Source organism: Rhinoderma darwinii, chromosome 10 (genome assembly GCF_050947455.1).
Source record: "Rhinoderma darwinii isolate aRhiDar2 chromosome 10, aRhiDar2.hap1, whole genome shotgun sequence".
Classification (NCBI taxonomy): domain Eukaryota; kingdom Metazoa; phylum Chordata; class Amphibia; order Anura; family Rhinodermatidae; genus Rhinoderma; species Rhinoderma darwinii.
The window spans coordinates 85,578,513-85,601,592 of record NC_134696.1 but is presented as its reverse complement, the minus strand read 5'-3'; the positions used below and the strand labels follow the sequence as shown (position 1 = coordinate 85,601,592).

Below are 23,080 nucleotides of genomic sequence, written 5' to 3'. Positions count from 1 at the left end.
ACCTGTAACTCAGTAGTGTAGTTTGTCATAATTCTCGGCTTCTCCGTTCTGGGACTTGTTGAAGAACCTTTCATTGGCCAAAACTAAGTGCTAAATTTAAGATCCATTATTCATTACTACAATACTCATGTTATATGTTTCTTTCAAATCTCGCATATTTCAACCACAATTCTGTATCTTGCAGTCATGACACGCCATGGGCATCATCCCTGGAAACCTTGTTTAATTTCAGATTTTAAAAAACCATTAATACACTTCCAAAGTTTTTCCTAATTTAAAGTAAGCCAAGTATTTAAAAAAAATCAGCATGGTACTATTCATATTTTATCCAACTGATTGGACACCAATAAAAGAAGAAGCGTCTCTTCTAGTAGAACTCTTGATTTAAGACTCCAATATAAAGGATGATGAAATGATAAGGATGAAGATGATTATGATGATATGATACTAGATAGGAATAAGCCACAGTTTCAAAGTCACACTTCAGTTATTATATGTGACTGTCCAGAATTTAGATGTTTTTCATCCCCCGGTCCCAATCCATCCAGATGTTCTGCCTTGGAATTGATGTATAAATTCTTAGATTTATCCAGTATTGGACTCCTATCCTTTCCTCTGGTCTTTGGAGTATGAGGTGGACCATTAGGACATGAGCCAACATGATTATACTGGCCTATATCTGAGCACTCTGTCTCACGATGGTAGAAATAACTGAAGTTGGAGACAATGACTGGCACAGGAAGTGAGATGGTCAACACACCGGCAATAGCACAAAGGGAGCCCACCAGTTTACCACCAACAGTCTCAGGAGACATATCTCCATAGCCTACTGTTGTCATTGTGACTACAGCCCACCAAAATGCTTCAGGGATGCTGGTAAACTTGGTTCCTTCATGATCAGCTTCTGCAAAATACACAGAGCTAGAGAAGAGTATAACTCCGATGAACAGAAAAAATATGAGAAGCCCAAGTTCTCGCATACTTGCCTTCAGTGTCTGTCCCAAGATCTGTAATCCCTTAGAGTGCCGGGACAGTTTGAAGATACGGAAGACTCTCACCAAACGGATTACCCTGAGAATAGCCAATGACATAGCTGGTTGGCCCACACCTTTGTTGCGAGCTAGTTCTGTGCCAAGAGCAACAAAGTATGGTATTATAGCCACAAAGTCAATGATGTTCATGATATCCTTGAAGAAGGCCGGCTTGCTAGGAGAAGCGATGAAACGTACAGAGAGTTCAAAAGAGAACCAGCAGATACATATTGTTTCCACAATGAAGAAAGGATCCTCAAATGGACTTTTCTCTTTAAAGTTGTGTGTAATGTTACTCCTATGAAGGGGCTGCACCTGCAATAAAATGGAAAAAAACAAATAAAAAAATAACTTAGAAATGTTGAATATATAAAAGAGGAGAGCGTTCATTGATTAACAACTGGGCGTTACCATTCCCATTGTCAATTGTCATTGACACAGTCTGACACTGACAAATCAGGGCTGCCACCGAGACTGTGTAGGGAATTACCCTATTGACAAAGGGAATGGTAAAGCCCAGTTGTCAATTTATACATATAAACATTTCCAAGAAGAGTAACAGAGGAACTACACAACAAAGATTTGTAAGAAAAGATGCTCCAGAATTGTTATTTCATGGGTGAATACAAGTATATACTAAAACAAACATGTCAGAAGAGCTGACAGATCCTTTTTCAGTACCAGATTGGTGAAATTACTATGAATTATCCCCTTACCCCATACACCCAATGGGGCAGTCAGCTTCGAAGTTGTGAAAGAGGAGCAGTCAAGATGTCTAGCGGGAGTTATCGTATAACATGGCCTGTAGGGTGCAGGCCCACATTGGTATTCCTCCCCTAATGAATTGCATATCAGAGGGCCAGCATGTTATATTAGAGAAAGGTCTAACGAAAAGGTGGAGTACAATGTGAAATCATGATAGAGCGATACACAAGATGAAGGGTGAATATGAACAAAGCACAAAATATGCATTTCCATCTCAAGAAACTAAAATTAGACTAATGAATAACAAGGAATGGCAATTACAACGTATCAATCAAGCTTGCACTATATTCCGTTACAATATAACAAATTCTTTACAAACTTTTAATGAAAGGTTACTTATCCTAGAACTCTGCGTTCTGAACCCGCTGTACTATATTCAGACTTGAAAACAGACCCAGTGCGAGAGATGAGTACTAGTGTAAAATTAAACACAAGTTGGTGACTCTTGAAGGCAAGGTGCCATGAGCTTCAAATAAATACTGCTGTGCAAACACACACCCAATGTGGCTGTTTTAGGGGTCATATCATTTGAAAATGAGATTTATTTTTGGATACTTGATAAGCTGTAATGCTTCAAAAACATCTCTGAGCTTAACTGTGCAGTCGAAGACTTAAAAATTCAGTTCTACTACCGACCTCAAACGCTCTGACCACTCATGTAAATAATATGGGTCACATCAGGACATAACCTTTCAAACTTTAGAGATAGGGTATTCCTAAGTCACTTCGCCTATACGCAGAGCTTTGTGTTTTTGGTTCAATGATATCATAAAAAAGAAATGTATCCATTGAAACATGTTAATTGGGTATCTTTCGTGGTAATATTCACTAGTCCATTATTAAAATAACAGTGTATCCTCTGGGTTTTTAGTTGCAATTTTAATAATTGTTTCGCTGATATAAACCCTACATGAACCTCTCGAAGCCACCTATAAGCTATCAAACAGTCAATGTCATCATCATTCGTCTTGATTCCATCCAGATACAACTATAATGTTTATGTATTGACAATGCCGTTGAAAGCGCTTCTATAGGCAAAATGGCAAATTCAGTTTTTGCCGGGAGATGCCCAGAATTTCCATCCCACTGTAAACATGTTTACCCGGGTCTTACAACTCAGAAGTTTCTGTCAATCTGTAACAATCAGATCCTATAATGTGCCGCAAAAAACTCCAGGTGACCAGGTGGATCATGACAATGCTCAGAGATGGTGTCAGCACCAGGCAAACCTAGACAAATGACAGAGCCCACTGAGCTTGGAGAAGGGGACATTAAAATCTGGGTAAACATGCTCTACGCTTGTGGGGTGGGGTAGGCAAGAGATCCACTGTAAAGCTGCCCATACACTATAGATAGTTGTCGGTCGAGCGGTTGTTTAGCTTGGCCAAGCATACATGGGGGAGAAGGGAATAAGCTTATTCCTCTGGGAAGAAAAGAACTGCCGCCATGGTAGAGACGGATATCCCATATATATTAGATAGTCAAATCGTCAGGCTCAAACAACTTTTATCTACTGGGTATGTCCACCTTAAATCTGTTGTCAAAGGGCCCACATGAACCTGGAACAGTCCTGACAATGCTGTTGTTCTTAAGAGAAAGCCTAACAGGAAGGTTACAAAAGCTTAAAGAGGTACTCCCACAATCTTAATCATGGCTCATTGTCCCCCACTGCCAAAATAAAAAAGGTTGTCAAATACAAGTACATTTAAAAAATTAAAGATGCTCCAGCTTTAACCCCCCAAAAATCCCCATGATAAGAGTTTGTCTCTACCTGGTTGCTCAGGGATACGTCCTCGAGTAGTCCTTTAGATTGAGGACTAACATGCACTGTTTACATGGCTATGTTTCTTTACCAGGTATCCTGTTGGCTCTGTCCAGCGAGATGGTGCATGCGCAGTTGTGTTGTCCTAACTTACTAGGCGACAAGCAGCCTCTCCGTCGTTTGGCTGAACTGCAACTGCTGAATTGAAGGGCCTGACCACCTCGACCTATGCCAAGAGTGCTATGTTAAGCCTTGGTTATTATAGGCAGTGTTGTGCAGGCAGGGGCTTACATAGAAACGAGGTGGCCCCATAGCAAAGTTTAAAATGCTCCCGCCATTTATGTGCCAATTTTTCCCATCGAGGACAGAAGGGCCTCTAAGCCCTTTTCATGATGCTTAGGTCAATTTCCTACCCCATCAGAAGAGAGGACTCCTGCAAAGGTTGTTTCCAACTAGTAACAACTGGTATATGACCAACCAGAACTGGGCCCCTCCCTCCAAGGGCCCCATAGCAGTCACATGGTCTGTCTCTATGGTATGTATGCCCCTGGGTGCAGGAGTCCATTATGGCGGGTGGTGGGTAATTGTCATTCACTGTGGCGCTCCTTAATACTCCTTAAGGCGCTCCTTAATACTGTTTGGCCCAATGGTGTGGTATTCAAACATTGAATTGTTATTGAGCTTAACAGCTGTTATCTTATTTGCACATGGTCCCCACTATATACTTGTCTTTATATTGATTGTTAGTAGTTTGTTAGACCTTGGAACTTGCGCCTTACATTGTCCATCTTTGTTTTTAGTGAGCGCTTTTTAAAGTGTCACGTGAGCGTGGTGGTTCAGTGGTTAGCACTATTGCCTTGCAGTGCTGCGGTCCTGGGTTCAAATTCATTAGAGATAACTTATCCCCAACTATAAATTATTCAAAGGGTTTTCCATTTCTGAGGAAGGGAATGATTCCGTTATTTTTGGACTTGTAATTTTAATCCCTATCAATAAATCCAACCACGTAATGTGCCATTAATATATTTATATAAATTAATCCTGTCCCCCCTTAGTCGTCTTTTTTCAAGGCTAAATAGGTTTAATTCTTTTAATCTTTTCTCATAACTTAGATTCTCCATGCCTCTTATTAGCTTCGTTGCTCTTCTTTGTATTTTGTCCAACTCCAGGGAATCTTTTCTATGAACTGGAGCCCAGAACTGAACTGCATATTCTAGATGAGGCCTCACTAATGCTTTGTAAAGTGGTAATATTATATCCCTGTCCCGCGAGTCCATGCCTCTTTTAATACACGACAATATCTTGCTGGTCTTTGAAGCAGCTGATTGACATTGTGCTGTTATTTATTCTATGATCTACAAGTACACCCAGATCCTTCTCAACAAGTGACTCCCCCAGTGTAGCTCCCCCTAGGACATATGATGCATGCATGTTGTTCGTACCCAGGTGCATAACTTTACATTTATCTACATTAAACTTCATTTTGCCAAGTGGACACCCAAACAGTGTGTCTAAATCAGCTTGCAATTTACGAACATCTTCCATAGACTGAACATTACTACATAGCTTGGTGTCATCTGCAAAAATAGAAATAGTGCTATTAATCCCATCCTCTATATCATTAATAAATAAGTTAAATAATAGTGGCCCAGTACTGAACCCTGGGGTCACCACTTATAACCGGGGACCATTCAGAGTAGGAATCATTGACCACATCTCTCTGGATACGGTCCTTGAGCCAATTCTCAATCCAATTACAAACTATACTTTATAAACCTATAGTCCTTAATTTGCCCATTAGACGTCTATGAGGGACAGTGTCAAATGCCTTTGCAAAGTCCAAAAACAGTATATCCACAGCGGCCCCTCTGTCTAGGCTTCTGCTCACCTCATCATAATAACAAATCAGGTTGGTTTGACAACTTCTGTCCTTAGTAAAACCGTGCTGGCTGTCACTTAAAATACTATTCTTTGTCACATAATCCTGTTTATAGTCCCTCAATAGCCTCTCAAACATTTTCCCCACGATAGATGTTAAGCTTACTGGTCTATAATTACCCAGGGAAGACCTAGAGCCCTTTTTGAAAATAGGCACCACATTCGCCCTGCGCCAGTCCCTTGGCACTATACCAGTCACTAGAGAATCTCTAAATATTATGAAGAAGGGGACAGAAATAACTGAACTAAGCTCTTTAAGAACTCTAGGGTGTAACCCATCTGGTCCCATGGCCTTGTGTACATTTATTTTATTTAACTTAGCTTGGGCCATATCTACATTCATCCAATTCAGTATATCAACTGATATATTAAGAACACTGGCACCGGCTACATCAGCTGCTCTTTCTTCTGTTGTATATACAGAGCTGAAGAACCCATTTAGTAACTCTGCCTTCTCTTGATCCCCTGTTACCAACTCCCCATTACCACTATTTATGGGTCCTACATGTTCAGACCTTGGCTTTTTTGCATTAACATACTTGAAGAATTTTTGGGGATTTGTTTTACTATCCTTGGCCACCTGCCTTTAATTTTGTATTTTTGCTGATTTTATTACTTTTTTGCAGATTTCATTAAAGAGGCTCAGTCACCATATTATCAAATCCCTATCTCCTATTGCATGTGATCGGCGCTGCAATGTAGATAACAGTAACGTTGTTTTTTTTTAAAAAACGATCATTTTTGGCCAAGTTATGAGCAATTTTATATTTATGCAAATGAGCCTTTCTAAGGACAACTGGGCGTGTTTTCTCTAATTTCCAACTGGGCGTGTATTGTGTTTGTAACATCTGGGCGTGTTTACTTGTTTTACTAGCTGGGCGTTGTGAATAGAAGTGGATGATGCTGACATATGATGCTGACAAACACTTCTATTCACAACGCCCAGCTAGTAAAACAAGTAAACACGCCCAGATGTTACAAACACAATACACGCCCAGTTGGAAATAAGAGAAAACACGCCCAGTTGTCCATTAGAAAGGCTCATTTGCATAAATATAAAATTGCTCATAACTTGGCCAAAAATGATCGTTTTTAAAAAAAAAAACAAACTTTACTGTTATCTACATTGCAGCGCCGATCACATGCAATAGGAGATAGGGATTTGATAATCTGGTGACAGTGCCTCTTTAAGCTCTTTATAATTTACAAAGGCTAGAGCTGTAGCCTCAGACTTGTATTTTTCAAATGCCCTTTTTTTTTTGTCATGTATTGCCCTTTTTACAGAAGGTGTAGTCCATGTGGGGTTTAATTTTAGTCGTTTATACTTGTTACCTCTAGGAATACATTTTGCACTATAATTACCCAAAGTAGATTTTAAGATCTCCCATTTATCATTTGTCCCATTATTTGACATTCGTCCTTCCCAGTCTATATCCTGAATTGCAGCCCTCATACTGGGGAAATTAGCCTTCTTAAAATTAAGTGTTTTTGCCCTCCCAGCCTGTGTTTTTGTTTTTTACAGTATAGGTAAAATATAACTATATTATGATCACTGTTACCGAGGTTTTCACGAACATTGACATTCCCAACAAAACAAGCTCTGCATTATTAGAAATGACCAGATCCAACAGAGCTTCACCTCTAGTTGGGTCTTCCAAAAACTCGCCCATAAAATTTTCCTGCAACAGGTTGAGGAAATTTCTCCCCTTTGCAGTTGAAGCCGAACCATGATGCCAATTAATATGCCAGTAATTAAAATCTCCCATTATCACTACAGTACCCCCTGTGCAGCCCACTTCATCTGTTCATATAGCTGACTTTATATCTCTTCAGTTATATTGGGGGGGGGGGGGGGTCTATAGATTACACCAAAAGTATTTTTTCCAGTGTTTACCTCCATTTCTAGTTCTGCCCACAAGGTTTCAACCTGCTCACAATCTTCATCCACTATTGTCTCTTTCACACTCGCCTTCATATCACTTCTCACATACAGACATACACCACCGCCTTTATATCACTTCTCACATACAGACATACACCACCACCTTCATATCACTTCTCACATACAGACATACACCACCGCCTTTCCTATTTGTCCTGTCTTTCCGAAACAGTGTAAAACCCTGTAGATTTACAGCCCAGTCATGCGAAGAGTCTTGCCATGTTTCAGTAACACCAACTATATCAATATGTTCCTCCATTACCAAGGCCTCCAGCTCCCCCATTTTGCTTGCTAGACTTCTGGCATTTGTGAACATACACTTTAACTTGTCTTTAAATTTTTCACTTTCAGTATCAGAAATGTGATTATTTGACATTATTTGGGCATTTTTATTTTTATTGCTGTTTTGTAACAGTTTTGTATCTTGTTGCCTAGTCCTCTCCCCACAGTCTATTTCTCCCCCAGTAATATAGTCTGACCCCTCTCTAACCTAACTATCCCTTTATTTTCTACATTGACCTGCCTCCTCAGCCCTAGTTGAAATACTCCACCACCACAGCTAGAATTCTCTTCCCCAGCACAGCGGACCCCCTTCCATTTAGGTGCAAATCATCTGCAGAATACAGTTTGCACCCCATTGAAAAGTCAGCCCAGTGATCTAGGAACCTAAAGCCTTCTCCTCTACACCAAGACTTAAGCCATGCATTTAACTCCCTGAGCTCCCGCAGCTGTGATGCGCATGGCACCGGCAGTATTCCTGAGAATACTACCTTGGAGGTCCTTCCCTTCAGCTTGTAGCCTAGTTCTTTAAAATTATTCTTAAGGCTCCTCCACATACTGTACCATTTATTATGTCGTTGGTTCCCACATGGACCGCGACAGCTGGATCAACACCAGCCCCTCCCAGTAATTTATCCACCCGTTCCACCACATGCCGAACCCTGGCACCAGGGAGACAGCAAACCATTCGATTGAGGCGGTCTTGGCGACAAATTATTCTATACGTCTTCCTGATTATAGAATCCACTACAACTACTAATTGTCTTGCCTAACCTGCATTACCATCCTTGCCGACTACTAGCTGGGCTGTTCTTCCGGCTGTTAGGGAGATCAGTATCCACTAGGGCTGACATTTCCGAGACCGACACCTTCGCATCATCACCCAACTTGGCAATTTTGCTTGGAATATCTATATACAGGATTGGCCTTCCTTTTCATTGACACCTTTCTACATTAACCCAGCTACTTGCCTGGTCTGGCTGACCCATGTCTTCACCCTTCAGATCTACCCCACGAACTGCTTGCTCAGTGAGCAGCATGCTCCACTCAAGATTATCTATCGCCCTCATTGTTGCATTTTGCTCCTCCTGATCTCTAAAGCGAGCTTCCAGATGAACAACATGCTCACATCTGCCACAGAAGTATTCACCCTGGAACTCCGGCTCCAGTCGTGCATACAAATGGCAAACTGTGCACTGAAGAAAACCTCCAATCTTGCTGTCCATTATCCCAGTTACAAAAAAAACAGTGAACAATTCAAAAAGTAAAAGAAAAGAAGAGTACTTACATTAACTCCTCTATTTAACTCCGGTTTAGTAACTCCACTTGATATACAAGCCACTTAATTTAGCAAGGCCAAAACAGTTACCCTCCACTGTAGTGATTGGGAGCTAAGGAACGCTCTGAGTGAAGTATGTATCATCCCCTATATATATGTACTGTAATCATGCCGTTTATACTCCTAGTAGGAGGTACATTATTATACCTTATAATACCTTATAATACACATCTCAGCTTCCGTGGAACATCTTTTTAAAGTGGAAATGTCAGTGCAAATGACATCTATTTCTATCTATTACGCCACCAATTAAAGTTGTGTTGTTGCCGTTATTCAATAGTTAGCTACGACTATTTTAGCCCCCAGTTATTATTTGTTTTTGAGAACATTTTGGGATATCTGGTACAGGTTTTTTAAGGATCCTACTTAATTATGATTCGTTATTGGAATTATTCAGCTTGTATCCAAAAATGGTGTGCTTTTCGGATATTCCTATCAGACATTTTATTTGGTCCCCGCAATTCTTTATCTCTGAAACCATCCACTAAAAAAGTCTGTAGGGTGCAATGTAGCACATAAGCCTACAACATCATGACCTTTATACCTAAGGGCTATAGCAGTCCTTATGTCTTTGCCATTAGGTAATTGCCAAGTTCCCATAACACCGTCATGCTTACAGTATTTGTTCATTATTCTTATGTTAATGAGAAGATAGATACTAAGGAAATTGTACTGACGCAATGGCAAAATAGAAGAATTTAATCTGCTAATATAAAGATATCAAACTTCAAAAAAACAAGCAGCTTAACAACAGAAAATATGTATTTTATGATTGTTTACAAGATAAAGAAAACTAAAATGTCAAAAATTCTGTCTCTGTTTCTGAAGCTGAGCACAGTCCAACAACACACTGTCCCATCATGTCCTGGATTAAGTGACACTAAGATGTCGTTACACCTCAGAATGTTGTTAATCCTATCAAGAATAGATGTGTAACTATGATGACCCATCACCCGATCCCAACAAACATCATGAAAAGAGAGGGATAGATCTTCTGTAAGGGAGGTCAGGACACAAGCATCCAAAAAGTTCCGATGCATTTTTACTAGTGCTTACTAGTATTTCACTATGATCTAATACCAGCCTATAAGTAGGACTATATAAACGTAGAGCTAAATTAAGTTATGTAAAATACCAAATATATCAACCACCCTGTTAAGGAAAGTGACTCTTTTTGTGTACACGTGACTGTTGCTGGTCAAATACAGGTGGTGTCATATTAGCCATGTTGACTCTCATGGTATGCACATGACAGGAGTGAGAGGTTTAAGAAGAAATCACTCCTTGATCAAGATGTAGATAAAAATAATTTGCCTTTTAGCACTACTCAAACACTCCCAGCTGGCATTTAGTCAGTGGCGGATTATCATTAGGGCGTTTCGGGCGGTCGCCCGGGGCCCAAGGCTCACAGGGGGCCCAAGGCTCCCATGACCGCCCGAACCCCCTCATGCCCAGTGGCGTCACTAGCACCGGAGGGAGCCCCGGTGCCAGGACCGCACCTGTCAGGCGAGGGGAGCTTCGCTTCTACTTAGCAGCCGTGGTCTGTGCTGCTTTAGAAGCTCCCCCTCCAGCCCCCCTTCCCTGCTCTAAACATCTTTCCTCTGCTGCTAGCTGTCGGGACATGGGGGAGGGGAGACTGTCGGCGGGCTCTGTGTCGTGCTGTGAGCAGGAGAAGAGCTGCAGTGAAGACATAAAAGGTAAGTGCATGTGTGTTTAATGTCCATATTCATGTGTGTTTAATGTCCATATTCATGTGTGTTTAATGTCCATATTCATGTGTGTTTAATGTCCATATTCATGTGTGTTTAATGTCCATATTCATGTATGTTTAATGTGTATATTCATGTGTGTTTAATGTCCATATTCATGTGTGTTTAATGTCCATATTCATGTGTGTTTAATGTCCATATTCATGTATGTTTAATGTCCATATTCATGTGTGTTTAATGTCCATATTCATGTGTGTTTAATGTCCATATTCATGTGTGTTTAATGTCCATATTCATGTATGTTTAATGTGTATATTCATGTGTGTTTAATGTCCATATTCATGTGTGTTTAATGTCCATATTCATGTGTGTTTAATGTCCATATTCATGGGTTTACAAGGTGTACTTTGTGTATAATGTGCATACTCGTGTATACTTTGTGTACTATGCATACTTTGTGTATAATGTGCCTACTTTGTACTGTGCGTACTTTGTGCATAATGTGTGTACTGTGCGTACTATGTGTGTACTGTGCGTACTTTGTGTGTACTTTGTGCATAATGTGCGCACTTTGTGCATAATGTGCGTACTTTGTGTACTGTGCATACTTTGTGCATAATGTGCCTACTTTGTGTACTTTGTGCATAATGTGCGTACTTTGTGCATAATGTGCGTACTTTGTGCATAATGTGCCTACTTTGTGTACTTTGTGCATAATGTGCGTACTTTGTGCATAATGTGCGTACTTTATGCATAATGTGCGTACTTTGTGCATAATGTGGTACTTTGTGCATAATGTGCGTACTTTGTGCATAATGTGGTACTTTGTGTACTGTGCGTACTTTGTGCATAATGTGCCTACTTTGTGTACTTTGTGCATAATGTGCGTACTTTGTGCATATGTGGTACTTTGTGTACTGTGCGTACTTTGTGCATAATGTGCCTACTTTGTGTACTTTGTGCATAATGTGCGTACTTTGTGCATAATGTGGTACTTTGTGCATAATGTGCGTACTTTGTGCATAATGTGGTACTTTGTGTACTGTGCGTACTTTGTGCATAATGTGCCTACTTTGTGTACTTTGTGCATAATGTGCGTACTTTGTGCATAATGTGCGTACTTTGTGCATAATGTGCGTACTTTGTGCATAATGTGGTACTTTGTGTACTGTGCGTACTTTGTGCATAATGTGCCTACTTTGTGCATAATGTGCGTACTTTGTGTACTAGTGTTTAGGTAGTGTTAGCAATAGTTACGGCACGGCAGGGTGGCGGTGGAGAAGGGGGGCCCAAGTTTGGGTAACAGCCCAGGGCCCATGGTCTTCTTAATCCGCCACTGCATTTAGTTAAGTGTCATATGCCCAGGGCAAGACAGACATCTCAAGCCTAGGATTTTATGTAATTTCCTCAAGCATGAATATATTTAACCCCTTAATGACCAGCCTATTTTGGACCTTAATGACCAAGCTATTTTTTACGTTTTTCAATCGTCGCATTCCAAGAGCTATAACTCTTTTATTTTTGCGTCGACATAGCTGTATAAGGTCTTGTTTTTTGCGGGACAAGTTGTATTTTTTAATAGCACCATTTTTAGGTACATATTATTTATTGATTAACTTTTATTAACTTTTTTTTGGGGGGGAATAGAAAAAAATCTGAAATTTCGCCACTCTTTTTTGCGTCCTAAATCTACGCCGTTTACCGTGTGATATAAATAACACAATAACTTTATTCAGCGGGTTGTTACGATTGCAACGATACAAAATTTGTATAGTTTTTGTATGTTTTACTACTTTTACACAGTAAAAACGCTTTTTTTTCAAAATTATTTGTTTTTGTGTCTCCATATTTGAAGAGCCGTAACGTTTTTATTTTTTCGCCGATGCGGTTGTATGAGGGCTTTTTTTTTGCGGGACGACTTGTAGTTTTTATTGGTACCATTTTGGAGTAGATGCGACTTTTTGATCACTTTTTATCACATTTTTTTAAAGTCAGTATTCACAGAAAACAGCAATTTTTCCATAGTTTCTTATTAATTTTTTTACGGCGTTCACCGTGCGGGTTAAATAATGTAATAGATTTATAGTCGGGCTCGTTACGGACGCGGCGATACCAAATATGTGTAACTTTTTAACTTTATTTTGTTTTTTTTTAATAGTAAAGCAGTTTGTAAGGGGAAAAGCTGGGTTTTTCATTTTTTTTCACATTTTTTTTTTAAATTAACTTTATTAAACTTTTTTTTCACTTTTTTACTAGTCCCATTAGGGGACTATAATATGCGAATCTGCGATCGCATTTATAATACACTGCAATACTTTTGTGTATTGCAGTGTATTACTGCCTGCCCGTTTAACACGGACAGGCATCTGCTAGGTCATGCCTGCGGCATGATCTAGCAGGCATTCACTCCAGGCAGACCTGGGGGCCTTTATTAGACCCCCGGCTGCCATTAGAGACACAGACACTCGGTGATCGTATCGCCGGGTGTCGGTGGGGGAGAGAGGGAGCTCCCTCCCTCTCTCCAAAACAACTCAGGTGCGGTGCTCGCTATTGAGCACCGCATCTGAGGGGTTAAACGTGTGAGATCGATACTAATATTGATCTCACACGGCATAGCAGGGACGCTCCCAGCCCTCAGCTGCCTCTGGCAGCTGAGAGCAGGGAGATTTGACAGCTCCCTGCTCTGTTTACTTATTCCGATGCCGCGACGTAAAAAGTCTATGGCATCGGAATAAGGCCCGTTAGTGACCGACGTAGAAACACGATGGGCTGGTCACTAACGGGTTAAGGGTACTCTTACACACTTGCACGGCCCGACGTGGGCCGTGTAATGAGTGCCGATCAACGAGACAGCTCATTGATCGGCGGTGGTTGGCTCCTTTCACAAGGAGCTATGTATGATGATGAGTGCTCGTTACTCCGACCGCTGGTCCCCACACATTTCTATAATGTCGGCAGCACGTCCCCCTGTTTACACATAGAAATGTTCTGCCAACAACGATAATATTTTTGGCATTTAAAACGATACAATCAGCCAATGAAAGAGCATTTGATCGTTCATCGTCTGATGGTTGCCGTGTTTGCACAGGGCAATTATCGGGAATGAGCTTTCTGTGAACACTCGTTTGCCCAATAATTGGCCGATGTAAAAGGACCCTTAGACGAAAAGATCAAGATTATAAACAGAATAGTTAATCATTAATGACTTCCTAAAATGTTCAATTTGAGCGTGTTGAGTTTTTTATAGTATATGTAAAATCGTTTATTATTGTTTATGATGCCATCATCTTCCTTGCCAATATTCAACATAAAATCATACAGCATTTCATAGTACAGTAGTACAAAGAAGATGAATTAATATAGGATACATGATGCACAAAGTAAGGCTTTGGTCACACTGGCGCCATGGCTTCCGCTTTATAGGAGGGGTAATGGATACAACAGATCTATTATTATCAGTTTAGTAAGAGGTCCAAATGACTTTGAATTGGCATGTCAGGTTTCCATTTTTTTTTTTTTACTGTGTTCTACATTATTCTGGCAATGAAAGAGCAATGAAAACTTGAAGGAAATGAACGAAAGGAAGTGTGGACAAGGCCTAGGCATTGTAGTCTTGTCAGGTGCATAATGCAATAGAAGTTGAGGTGGCGACCATAGGCCCAGTTATAAACTTGTCTGAAGAGGTTGGTTTTTAGGCTGCATTGGAAGGTTCGGATGGTTAGGTTATGTTCACATCTCGTTTTTATGTATGTCATACAGTGGCATACATCGGCCACTGACTTCTGTTGTAAAAGAAAAATGCATACCATAGGGTTATACGTATTTTTTTACTGTGCACCGCTGCATAGAAAGATGTAGTAGACCATGCTTTGTTATACAGTGAAAAACAGGCCCAGCATATGCCAAAAGTACACTCTTTTGGCATACAATGGGTGCATGGGGGCCTATGGACACGTCAGAGTATGAGTCGGGAAATACTCCTCAACATGCCAAAAAAAAGTAAATGTGACCAGAACCTTAGTAGTGTGAGGAAGAGATTTTCAAAAATGAGGAGTGACCTAAAAGGAGCACTGGATTGGAGAGTGTGTTGAGGTTTTTAGAGTTTCTTAGAGAAAAGTTCATGAGCCGAGTGGAGATTACGTATAGGGTGTTATCTGGACATTAATAAGGAAATATTGGGCCAGTGCTTTATAGGTAAGGATTGTGTAAGAGAAAGCTCGTAGAGCATCTAACATGGGGTGACATGTGAGGAACAAAAGGAAAGGTGAATAAGTCAATGTAACGTCTATGGCCCCATTCGGTCGTTCTAATTTACCCCTCGACGACCGCGACCATGGACGTCCATGGACGTCCTGCTGCTGTGCTGCATCATCCCCCTGTGAGGCGCTGGCACTCACTTCCGGGTATCGAGCCTGTCTCCCGGAGGGTGCGCGCACGCACGCTCCTACCCTCTCTTAAAGGGCCAGCGTGCGCACATGAAAATCATCATCACTAACTCATGATTTCCTGAACTATAAGAAGGTCACCGCCCTTCTTATCCTCGCCTAAGCGTTGTTGTTATTTCCCAAAGTTTGTCTTGAAAATGGTCTCCTAAGTGTCTTCCAGCTTCCCAGTGTTCCCCGTACCTCTATCAAGTATCCTATTTCCCGTGCTATCCAGTACCATCCTGGTCTACTGCCATGCTGAGCTGTTGTCGTGCTGTGCTGCATTTCCACGCCTACTCTGCTACTCCACGCCTGATGTCTACCTGCTGCCTGGTCCCAGCCGAGCCTGCCTTGCTACTGTCTACATTGCCTCAGGTACCCGTTCTGGACTATAGACTCTGTACGATACCTGTTTGGCCAGCTGCCATCCCGCTACGTGGTATGGCCCAGTGGGTCCACACCCCACCTCGTGACAGTACGCTCAGGCCATGGACCCCGCTGATCAATTTAAGGGCATGTCACCCTCCCAAGCCATGCAGGCGGACCTGCAGGATCTCCGAGCAAGACAGGATCAACTTCTTGTGGCAGTGGACTCCATGGCGCAGCAGCTATGGGCGCTAGCTGCTTCCCTTCCTGCCTCTATACATGCTCCTCCGACTGACCCTCCTGCTACACCTCCTGGCGGTTCCGGTTCGGATCTACGGTTCTCGCTGCCATTACCTTCTTGGTTCCATGGTTCCAGTACGTGCAGGGGATTTCTGAACCAATGCTATATCCATTTTACCCTGCACGCCCGAGCATTTCCATCGGACGGAACCAAGATCGCATTCATCGTGTCTTTACTTTATGGCAAGGCCTTGGCATGGGCGAAGCCAATCTGGGAACGTCAGGGATACGAGATTTAAGACTTCCAGGGGTTTGTGCGGTTGTCCCGTACTGTTTTTGAGGAGCCAGGACGAGTCTCATTGGCAGCCACTGCTATCTTCAACCTTCGCCAAGAGGATACCTCCGTGGGTGAATACACCATCCAGTTCCGGACCCTGGCAGGAGAACTATCCTGGAACAATGAGGCCTTGGTAGCATCCTCCTGGTATGGCCTATCGCCCCAGATCAAGGACGAACTTGCTGCAAGTGACCTACCACCTGCCTTGGACGTCCTGATTCTGCCTGCTACTCATGCAGATATAAGGCTCAGGGAGAGATCTCATGAGATGCAATAGGAGAGATGGCTTCATAGATTGGCACCCAACTTCCAGCAACCCCTCTTGCCTTCATCTACTGCTACGCCCGAGGTTCCGATGCAGGTGGATCGCCTAAAATTGTCTGTACAAGATAAACAGCGCAGGCGCACATCTGGACTCTGTCTATATTGCGGCCTCGCTGGCCCTGTCGTGTCTCTGTGTCCACAAAAGCCAAAAAACCCCAACGCCTAGGTTTGGTTGGAGAGAAAACCCTGGGCGCCACTGCATTTAATCGTGAACTCTCTTCCAAACTGTTTATTGCCATGACCATCGTCACTGGCGAGAAGCCCCATCCAGTTTCTGCCTACCTGGACTCTGGCTCTGCTGCTAATTTTATCTGTCAAGACCTTGTGGATCTTCTCCAGTTGCCCACTGTCCGTCTGGAAAGGCCGTTGATCGTCGCCTCGGTAGATGGACTGCCTTTGCCTGACCCAGTTTTGTCCGTAACCAAGCCATTGAGACTTCAAGTGGGAGCTCTTCACACAGAGCTCATCTTCCTGTATGTTCTGCCCAAGGCCGTCAACCCCGTGCTGCTGGGTTTGCCTTGGCTCCGTCTGCACGCCCCAGTCCTGGATTGGAACTCTGGAGAGGTTCTCCAGTGGGGTCCCAAGTGTCTTGACTGCTTTCTGGGTCATATCCATCCACCGCAGCCTTCTCCGCATCAGTCATTGGCAGGGTTGCCTCCTTGTTACTCTCAGTTTGCTGATGTCTTCGACAAGAAGGAAGCAGAGACCTTGCCGCCGCATCGAGCATATAATTGTACGATCGACTTGGTTCCTGATTCATCTCCTCCTCACGGTAGAGTATACCCTCTCTCCCTGCCAGAGACTCAGTCTATGTCGACCTACATCAAGGAGAATCTGGAAAGGGGCTTCATTCGTAAATCCTCATCCCTGGCCGGAGCTGGGTTTTTCTTTGTCAAGAAGAAGGATGGATCCCTCCGCCCCTGCATTTACTACCGAGGCCTCAATCGGATCATGTTGAAGAACAGGTACCCTTTGCCTTTGATTTCGTAACTGTTTGATCGCATACGGGGGCAATTTTTTTTTCTAAACAGGACTTGCGGGGGGCCTACAACCTGATCCGGATTCGTCAGGGAGACCGCATTTAATACTCGTGATGGGCACTATGAATACCTAGTGATGCCCTTCGGCCTGTGTAACGCCCCCGCAGTTTCAAGAATTTGTCAATTCCATTTTTCGTGATCTCCGCTAGATCTGTGTTGTGGTGTATCTCGATGACATTTAGATTTTTCCCAGATCCGGTAACTCATGAGTCCTGTCCGCCAGGTGTTGCTTTGTCTAAGGGAGAATCATCTTTATGCCAAGCTGGAGAAGTGCATGTTTGAAAAAAGATCTCTTCCCTTCCTGGGCTACATCATCTCCGATCTGGGCCTCAAGATGGACCCTGAGAAGGTAAAGGCTGTCCTGGAGTGGCCACGCCCCCAAGGCTTAAGGGCCATACAACATTTCCAGGGATTCGCCAACTTCTACCGGCTGTTCATACCCAACTTCTCGTCATTGACAGTCCCCATCTCTTCCCTCACTTAAAAAAAGGGTATGAATGCCAAAGTGTGGACTCCGGAGTCAGAAGCCGCATTTGAGACCTTGAAAAAAACTTTCATGTCAGCCTCTATTCTTCACCCCCTTGATGTGTCCCTACAGTTTTCTATAGAGGTGGACGCTTCCTCTGTTGGTGCAGGTGCACTGTTGTTCCAGAAAGGTTTGAAGGGCAAGACTGTGGTATGTGGCTACTATTCCAAACAGTTTTTTTCTGCAGAGCGCAACTACTCGATTGGGGATCGGGAGTTACTGGCCATCAAGCTGGCCCTGCAGGAGTGGAGACACCTACTGGAAGGCGCAGTTCACCCTATCCTGATCTTCACAGATCACAAGAATCTGACCTATTTACAGGCGGCTCAACGGTTGAATCCTCGTCAAGCCAGGTGGTCGTTGTTCTTTGCTTGGTTCCGGTTCGAACTCCACTACCGACCTGCCGACAAGAATGTGAGGGCCGATGCCTTGTCTAGGTAATTTGAAACAGAGGACACTGTGGAGTCCCCACAGAATATTATTGATCCTTCCTGCATCTTCTCTGTGAACCCTCTGCAGGTTAGAGACATTCCTCCAGGAAGAACTTTTGTACGTCTGGCAGACAGAGGAAGAATCCTTTGCTGGGGTCACAGTTCCCAGCTGGCAGGTCACGTGGGTACTCGTAAGACCCAAGACCTAATCAGTTCTGGTGGCCCACGCTGCCCAAAGACGTCATGGACTGTATGCGCAGCAAATAAAGTTGCCCACTCCAGACCAGCTGGTCTGCTCCAACCACAGCCTGTGCCCGTTGTCCCCTGGCAGCATGTTGCAATGGACTTTGTCACGGACCTCCCTCTCTCTGCGGGTTGCAGTGTGATCTGGGTGGTGGTGGATCGATTCTCTAAAAAGGCTCATTTTGTTCCACTGACTGGCCTGCCTTCTGCTGCTCAACTGGCTGACCTCTTCATACAACACATCTTCTGTCTACACGGCTCTGCATATTGTCTCGGATCGAGGGGTCCAGTTCACTTCGAAGTTTTGGAGAGCACTCTGCGGTCTCCTTGGTGTAAAGTTGGACTTCTCTTCGGCCTATCATCCCCAGTCCAATGGACAAGTCGAGAGAGGATTAACCAAATTATGGAGAACTATCTGCGGCACTTTGTTTCCAGACGACATGATGACTGGGTGCAGCTGCTCCCGTGGGCAGAATTCTCCTATAATAACCATACTAGTGAGTCCACCACCTCCAGCCCGTTCTTCATAGTCTGTGGCCAACATCCTCGAATACCTCTTCCTGTCTCTACTATGTCCCATGTGCCGGCATCTGACTCGACCTTCAGGGACTTTCTGCAAATATGGCAACAGACCAGGTCTTCTATTCTGCTGGCGGTGGACTGCATGAAGAAAAAGGCAGATACTAGAAGATGGGATCCTCCTTAGTTTCTTCCAGGTACGAGGGTCTGGTTGTCCTCAAAGAATATCCGGCTGAGGGTGCCTCAAATTTGCTCCCATGTTCCTCGGACCCTTCGAGATCCTGCTACAAATTAACCCGGTGTCTTACAAACTGCGGCTGCCTCCTACCCTCTAGATCCCTAACTTCTTCCATGTCTCATTGCTGAAGCCCGTGGACCTGAACCGCTACTCTAGGACTCCTAGTTCCGCAATGGCTCCTGGCGGTTCATCAGGGGCTTTCGAGGTAAGGGAGATTCTAGTTACCAGGAAGGTGGGAGGAAGGACGTTTTATTTGGTGGATTGGAGGGGATTCGGCCCAGAAGAGAGGTCTTGGGAGCCAGAAGAGAACATCGATGCCCCTGTCCTCATAAGGAAGTTTCTCTCCCGTTCTGGCCCCAAGAAGAGGGGGCGTAAGAGGGGGGGATACTGTAATGTCTATGGCCACGGTCGGTCATTCTAACTTACCCCTAGATGACCGCTGTCCTGCTGTAGTGCTGTGTCGTCCATCTGTGAGGACTTCTGACAGACACTCACTTCTGGGTATCGTGCCTGTCTCCCGGAGGGTGCGCGCACGCGCTCGTGCCCAGTCTTAAAGGGCCAGCGCGCACACATGAAAATCATCATCATCAACTCATGATTTCATGGACTATAATAAGGTCACCGCCCTTCTTATCCTCGCCTGAGCATTGTTGTTGTTTGTCTTGCAAATGGTCTCCTAAGTGTCTTCCAGCTTGCCAGTATTCCCCGTACCTGTATCCTGTTTCCCGTGCTATCCAGTACCATCCTGGTCTACTGCCATGCTGAGCTGTTGTCGTGCTGTGCTGCATTTCCACGCCTGCTCTGCTACTTCATGCCTGACGTCTACCTGCTACCTAGTCCCAGCCGAGCCTGCCTTGCTACTGTCTACATTGCTATTCAGGAAAACAGCAGCACAGCCACAAACAATTCTTCAGTGTGAAAGGACAACTCCCCAAACATAGGTGGTGCACGCAGTAAAGAATCCTAGGTCCAAGGGAGACAATCAATATGCAATCGAAGAAAGGAACTGCAGCACTCAAAATAATCCAAAGAAGTGTATTTGATTTATTCACCAAGCATAAAAACACTTGCTCACCAAGCATAAAAACACTTGCTATTGGAAATGGTTTTTATGCTTGGTGAATAAATCAAATACACTTCTTTGGATTATCTTGAGTGCTGCAGTTCCTTTCTTCGATAACTGTCTACATTGCCTCAGGTACCCGTTCTGGACTATAGACTCTGTACCACACCGGTTTGGCCAGCTGCTATCCCGCTACGCGGTATGGCCCAGTGGGTCCACACCCCGCCTCGTGACAGTCAATAGAGTTTAGGATAGATTGAGTAGCAATGTGGAGGTAAGAAGGAGCCAATTTTTCTAATTTCCCAGTACATTTTATGGTACAATAAATGATGATGTGGAAAAACGACAACTTGTACCACAAAAAAATCAAGCCTTCATATGCCTATATCAATGGAAAAATAAAATTTTAGAAGGTGGGGAGAAAAAAAAATAAAAAATGAAAAAACAAAAAATGGCTGTGGCGGCTGGATAGATAATTGAGTACTCGTATACATAATTGTCATTTCAATAGTAATTTCGCAATAATAACTCTAACATCCATGAGCAATGTTCATTGAATGTTGGATAGTGACAGATTGTTTCCTTGATCCTTAGACTTGATTCCAAACAGTCTTTGCAGTTTTGCGATAAAAGCTATTTCATAACTTAAAGTTGTTGTCCGCTTTTTAAAAAACTCATTTTTGTTTAAGGGATCCACATAAAATAAGCTGATCACAGAATGTCCTGCTGCTACGTCTCCTTGATCAGGTGTAATCTGCCAGAAAAACTTGTAGTGTTAAATTCTCCTGCAGCGCCACCACAGGGGAAATGTGACATTACACAGTTCTCATTTTATACCATGTGGTCTTTGTTTAATGCACAGCCGTGCTGTGTCTTCCAGAGACAGAGATGTTTTTATATCCGCTGTCTGATGAGGTTAATTGAAGGATCCTTTTCCATCAACTCAGAATACTCTAATAGTGTCTTTTGAAAATTGTTTTTCAAACCAGACAATCCCTTTTAACCCCTTCCTGCCCTGCAACGTACGATTACATTTCGGCAGAAAAGTAGTTAACGAGAAACGCCATGATAAGTCGCAGTAATGATGCGGGCACAGAATGGCAGAATGGTATTATACAGCTGAGACTGCGCTTTATCGGCCAAGATAAGTGATAAGTCCAATCCCAGGCGTTTAACTTCTTAGATGGAGCAATCAATAGCCGCTGTGGCGCTTAAGTGGTTTTACAGAGAGTGAACGCTTCCTTATGAGCTCATCGGCAGTCCTATGATGCAATCGTGAGGTGCAATGAGTTTCCCAGGCGGCTGACAATGGCCCCCAGATCTGCCATGTACCTACCTAATAGGCTGTCTTTCATACAGGCATAACACAGAAGTATTGCAGTGTATTATAGAAGTCATCAGGAGATAAGATGCTGAAGTTCCATAGGGGGACTAAAAAGTACAATAAAGTTTATAGAAAAATAAAAATAAATTATTTTCCTCTACAAAATGCTTTATAATGGGAGAAATAAAAAAAAATAATACAATTAATTGGTTATTGCCGCATCCCTAAAACTATAACATTATATTATAACATTATTTATCTCGCATAATGAACGCCATAGAAAAAAAAACCACTTAATTGCCAGAATTACTGTTTTGTGGTCATCTTGCCTTGAAAAAAGCAATAAATGGTAATAAAAGAGTCATATTTACTTAAAAATGGTACCAATGGAAACTACAACTCTTTCTGCAAAAAATAAACTCTCAAAGCTACGTTGTTGGAAAATATATATATATCTGTATATGATTCCTAGAATGAAGTGACACAAAATACTAAAAAACTATGTACATTTTGTATCACTGTAATCTTAACGATCGGCAGAATAATGTTAACATGTCGCTTATACTGAACAGGGAACAAAGTAAAAACAAAGCAAAAAATATAGTCGAAATTACTGAATTTTTTTCATTAGGTCCAACATTTTTTCTAAAAGTTGCTTAATACAATAGATGTACCCCAAAGTTGTGCAATTAAAAACTACAACTCATTTACAAATACACGAAATGAGCCCTTCTACAGCTTCAGAATGTATGTCTTTCGAAATGCGGAGATGAAAAAACAAAAACGAGGGCGCGTTAATAAGGGGTTAAGACTGGATTGTAACCCAAATTGTAATGAGAAAGAGGTTGGTGTATTTGTAAATGATTTACCTGAGTACAATGAACGTCATCTATTACACTCAACTATTTTAGTAAGACATTGAAAATCGTGACCTATATTCTCAATGAACATAATATAAAAGCAAATTTTCTACAAACTTCATGTATTACATAGTCACCAACTGTCCCTAATCTCCTGAGATAATCCCGGGTTTTAAAGATTTGTCCCTGGACATGTTTCTGTCTCTTTTTTCTCTCTTGTAATTTGTTATTGACCAGTCACACAGAGATATTCTTCATCGTCTGTATGATCAACTCAATTCCTTCTGCAAATTTGTGAACTGGAATTTAATAAATAAAATAATAATAATAATAATAATAATGGACTTAATTATAAAATGCAGTAATACTTTAGGCTAAGG

The 23,080-nt window shown here is 42.6% G+C and overlaps 1 protein-coding gene across 1 annotated transcript in view; it reads right to left on the bottom strand.

The window, feature by feature from the left end:
• Positions 1 to 476: 476 nt before the first annotated feature.
• The window catches only part of LOC142661529 (potassium voltage-gated channel subfamily A member 7-like), a 42,578-nt gene continuing 19,974 nt past the window's right edge, over positions 477 to 23,080 (bottom strand). The window contains exon 2 of the mRNA XM_075838940.1: positions 477 to 1,346. Within this exon, the coding sequence (XP_075695055.1) occupies positions 477 to 1,346 (870 nt within the window). The remainder of the gene's footprint in view (positions 1,347 to 23,080) is intronic.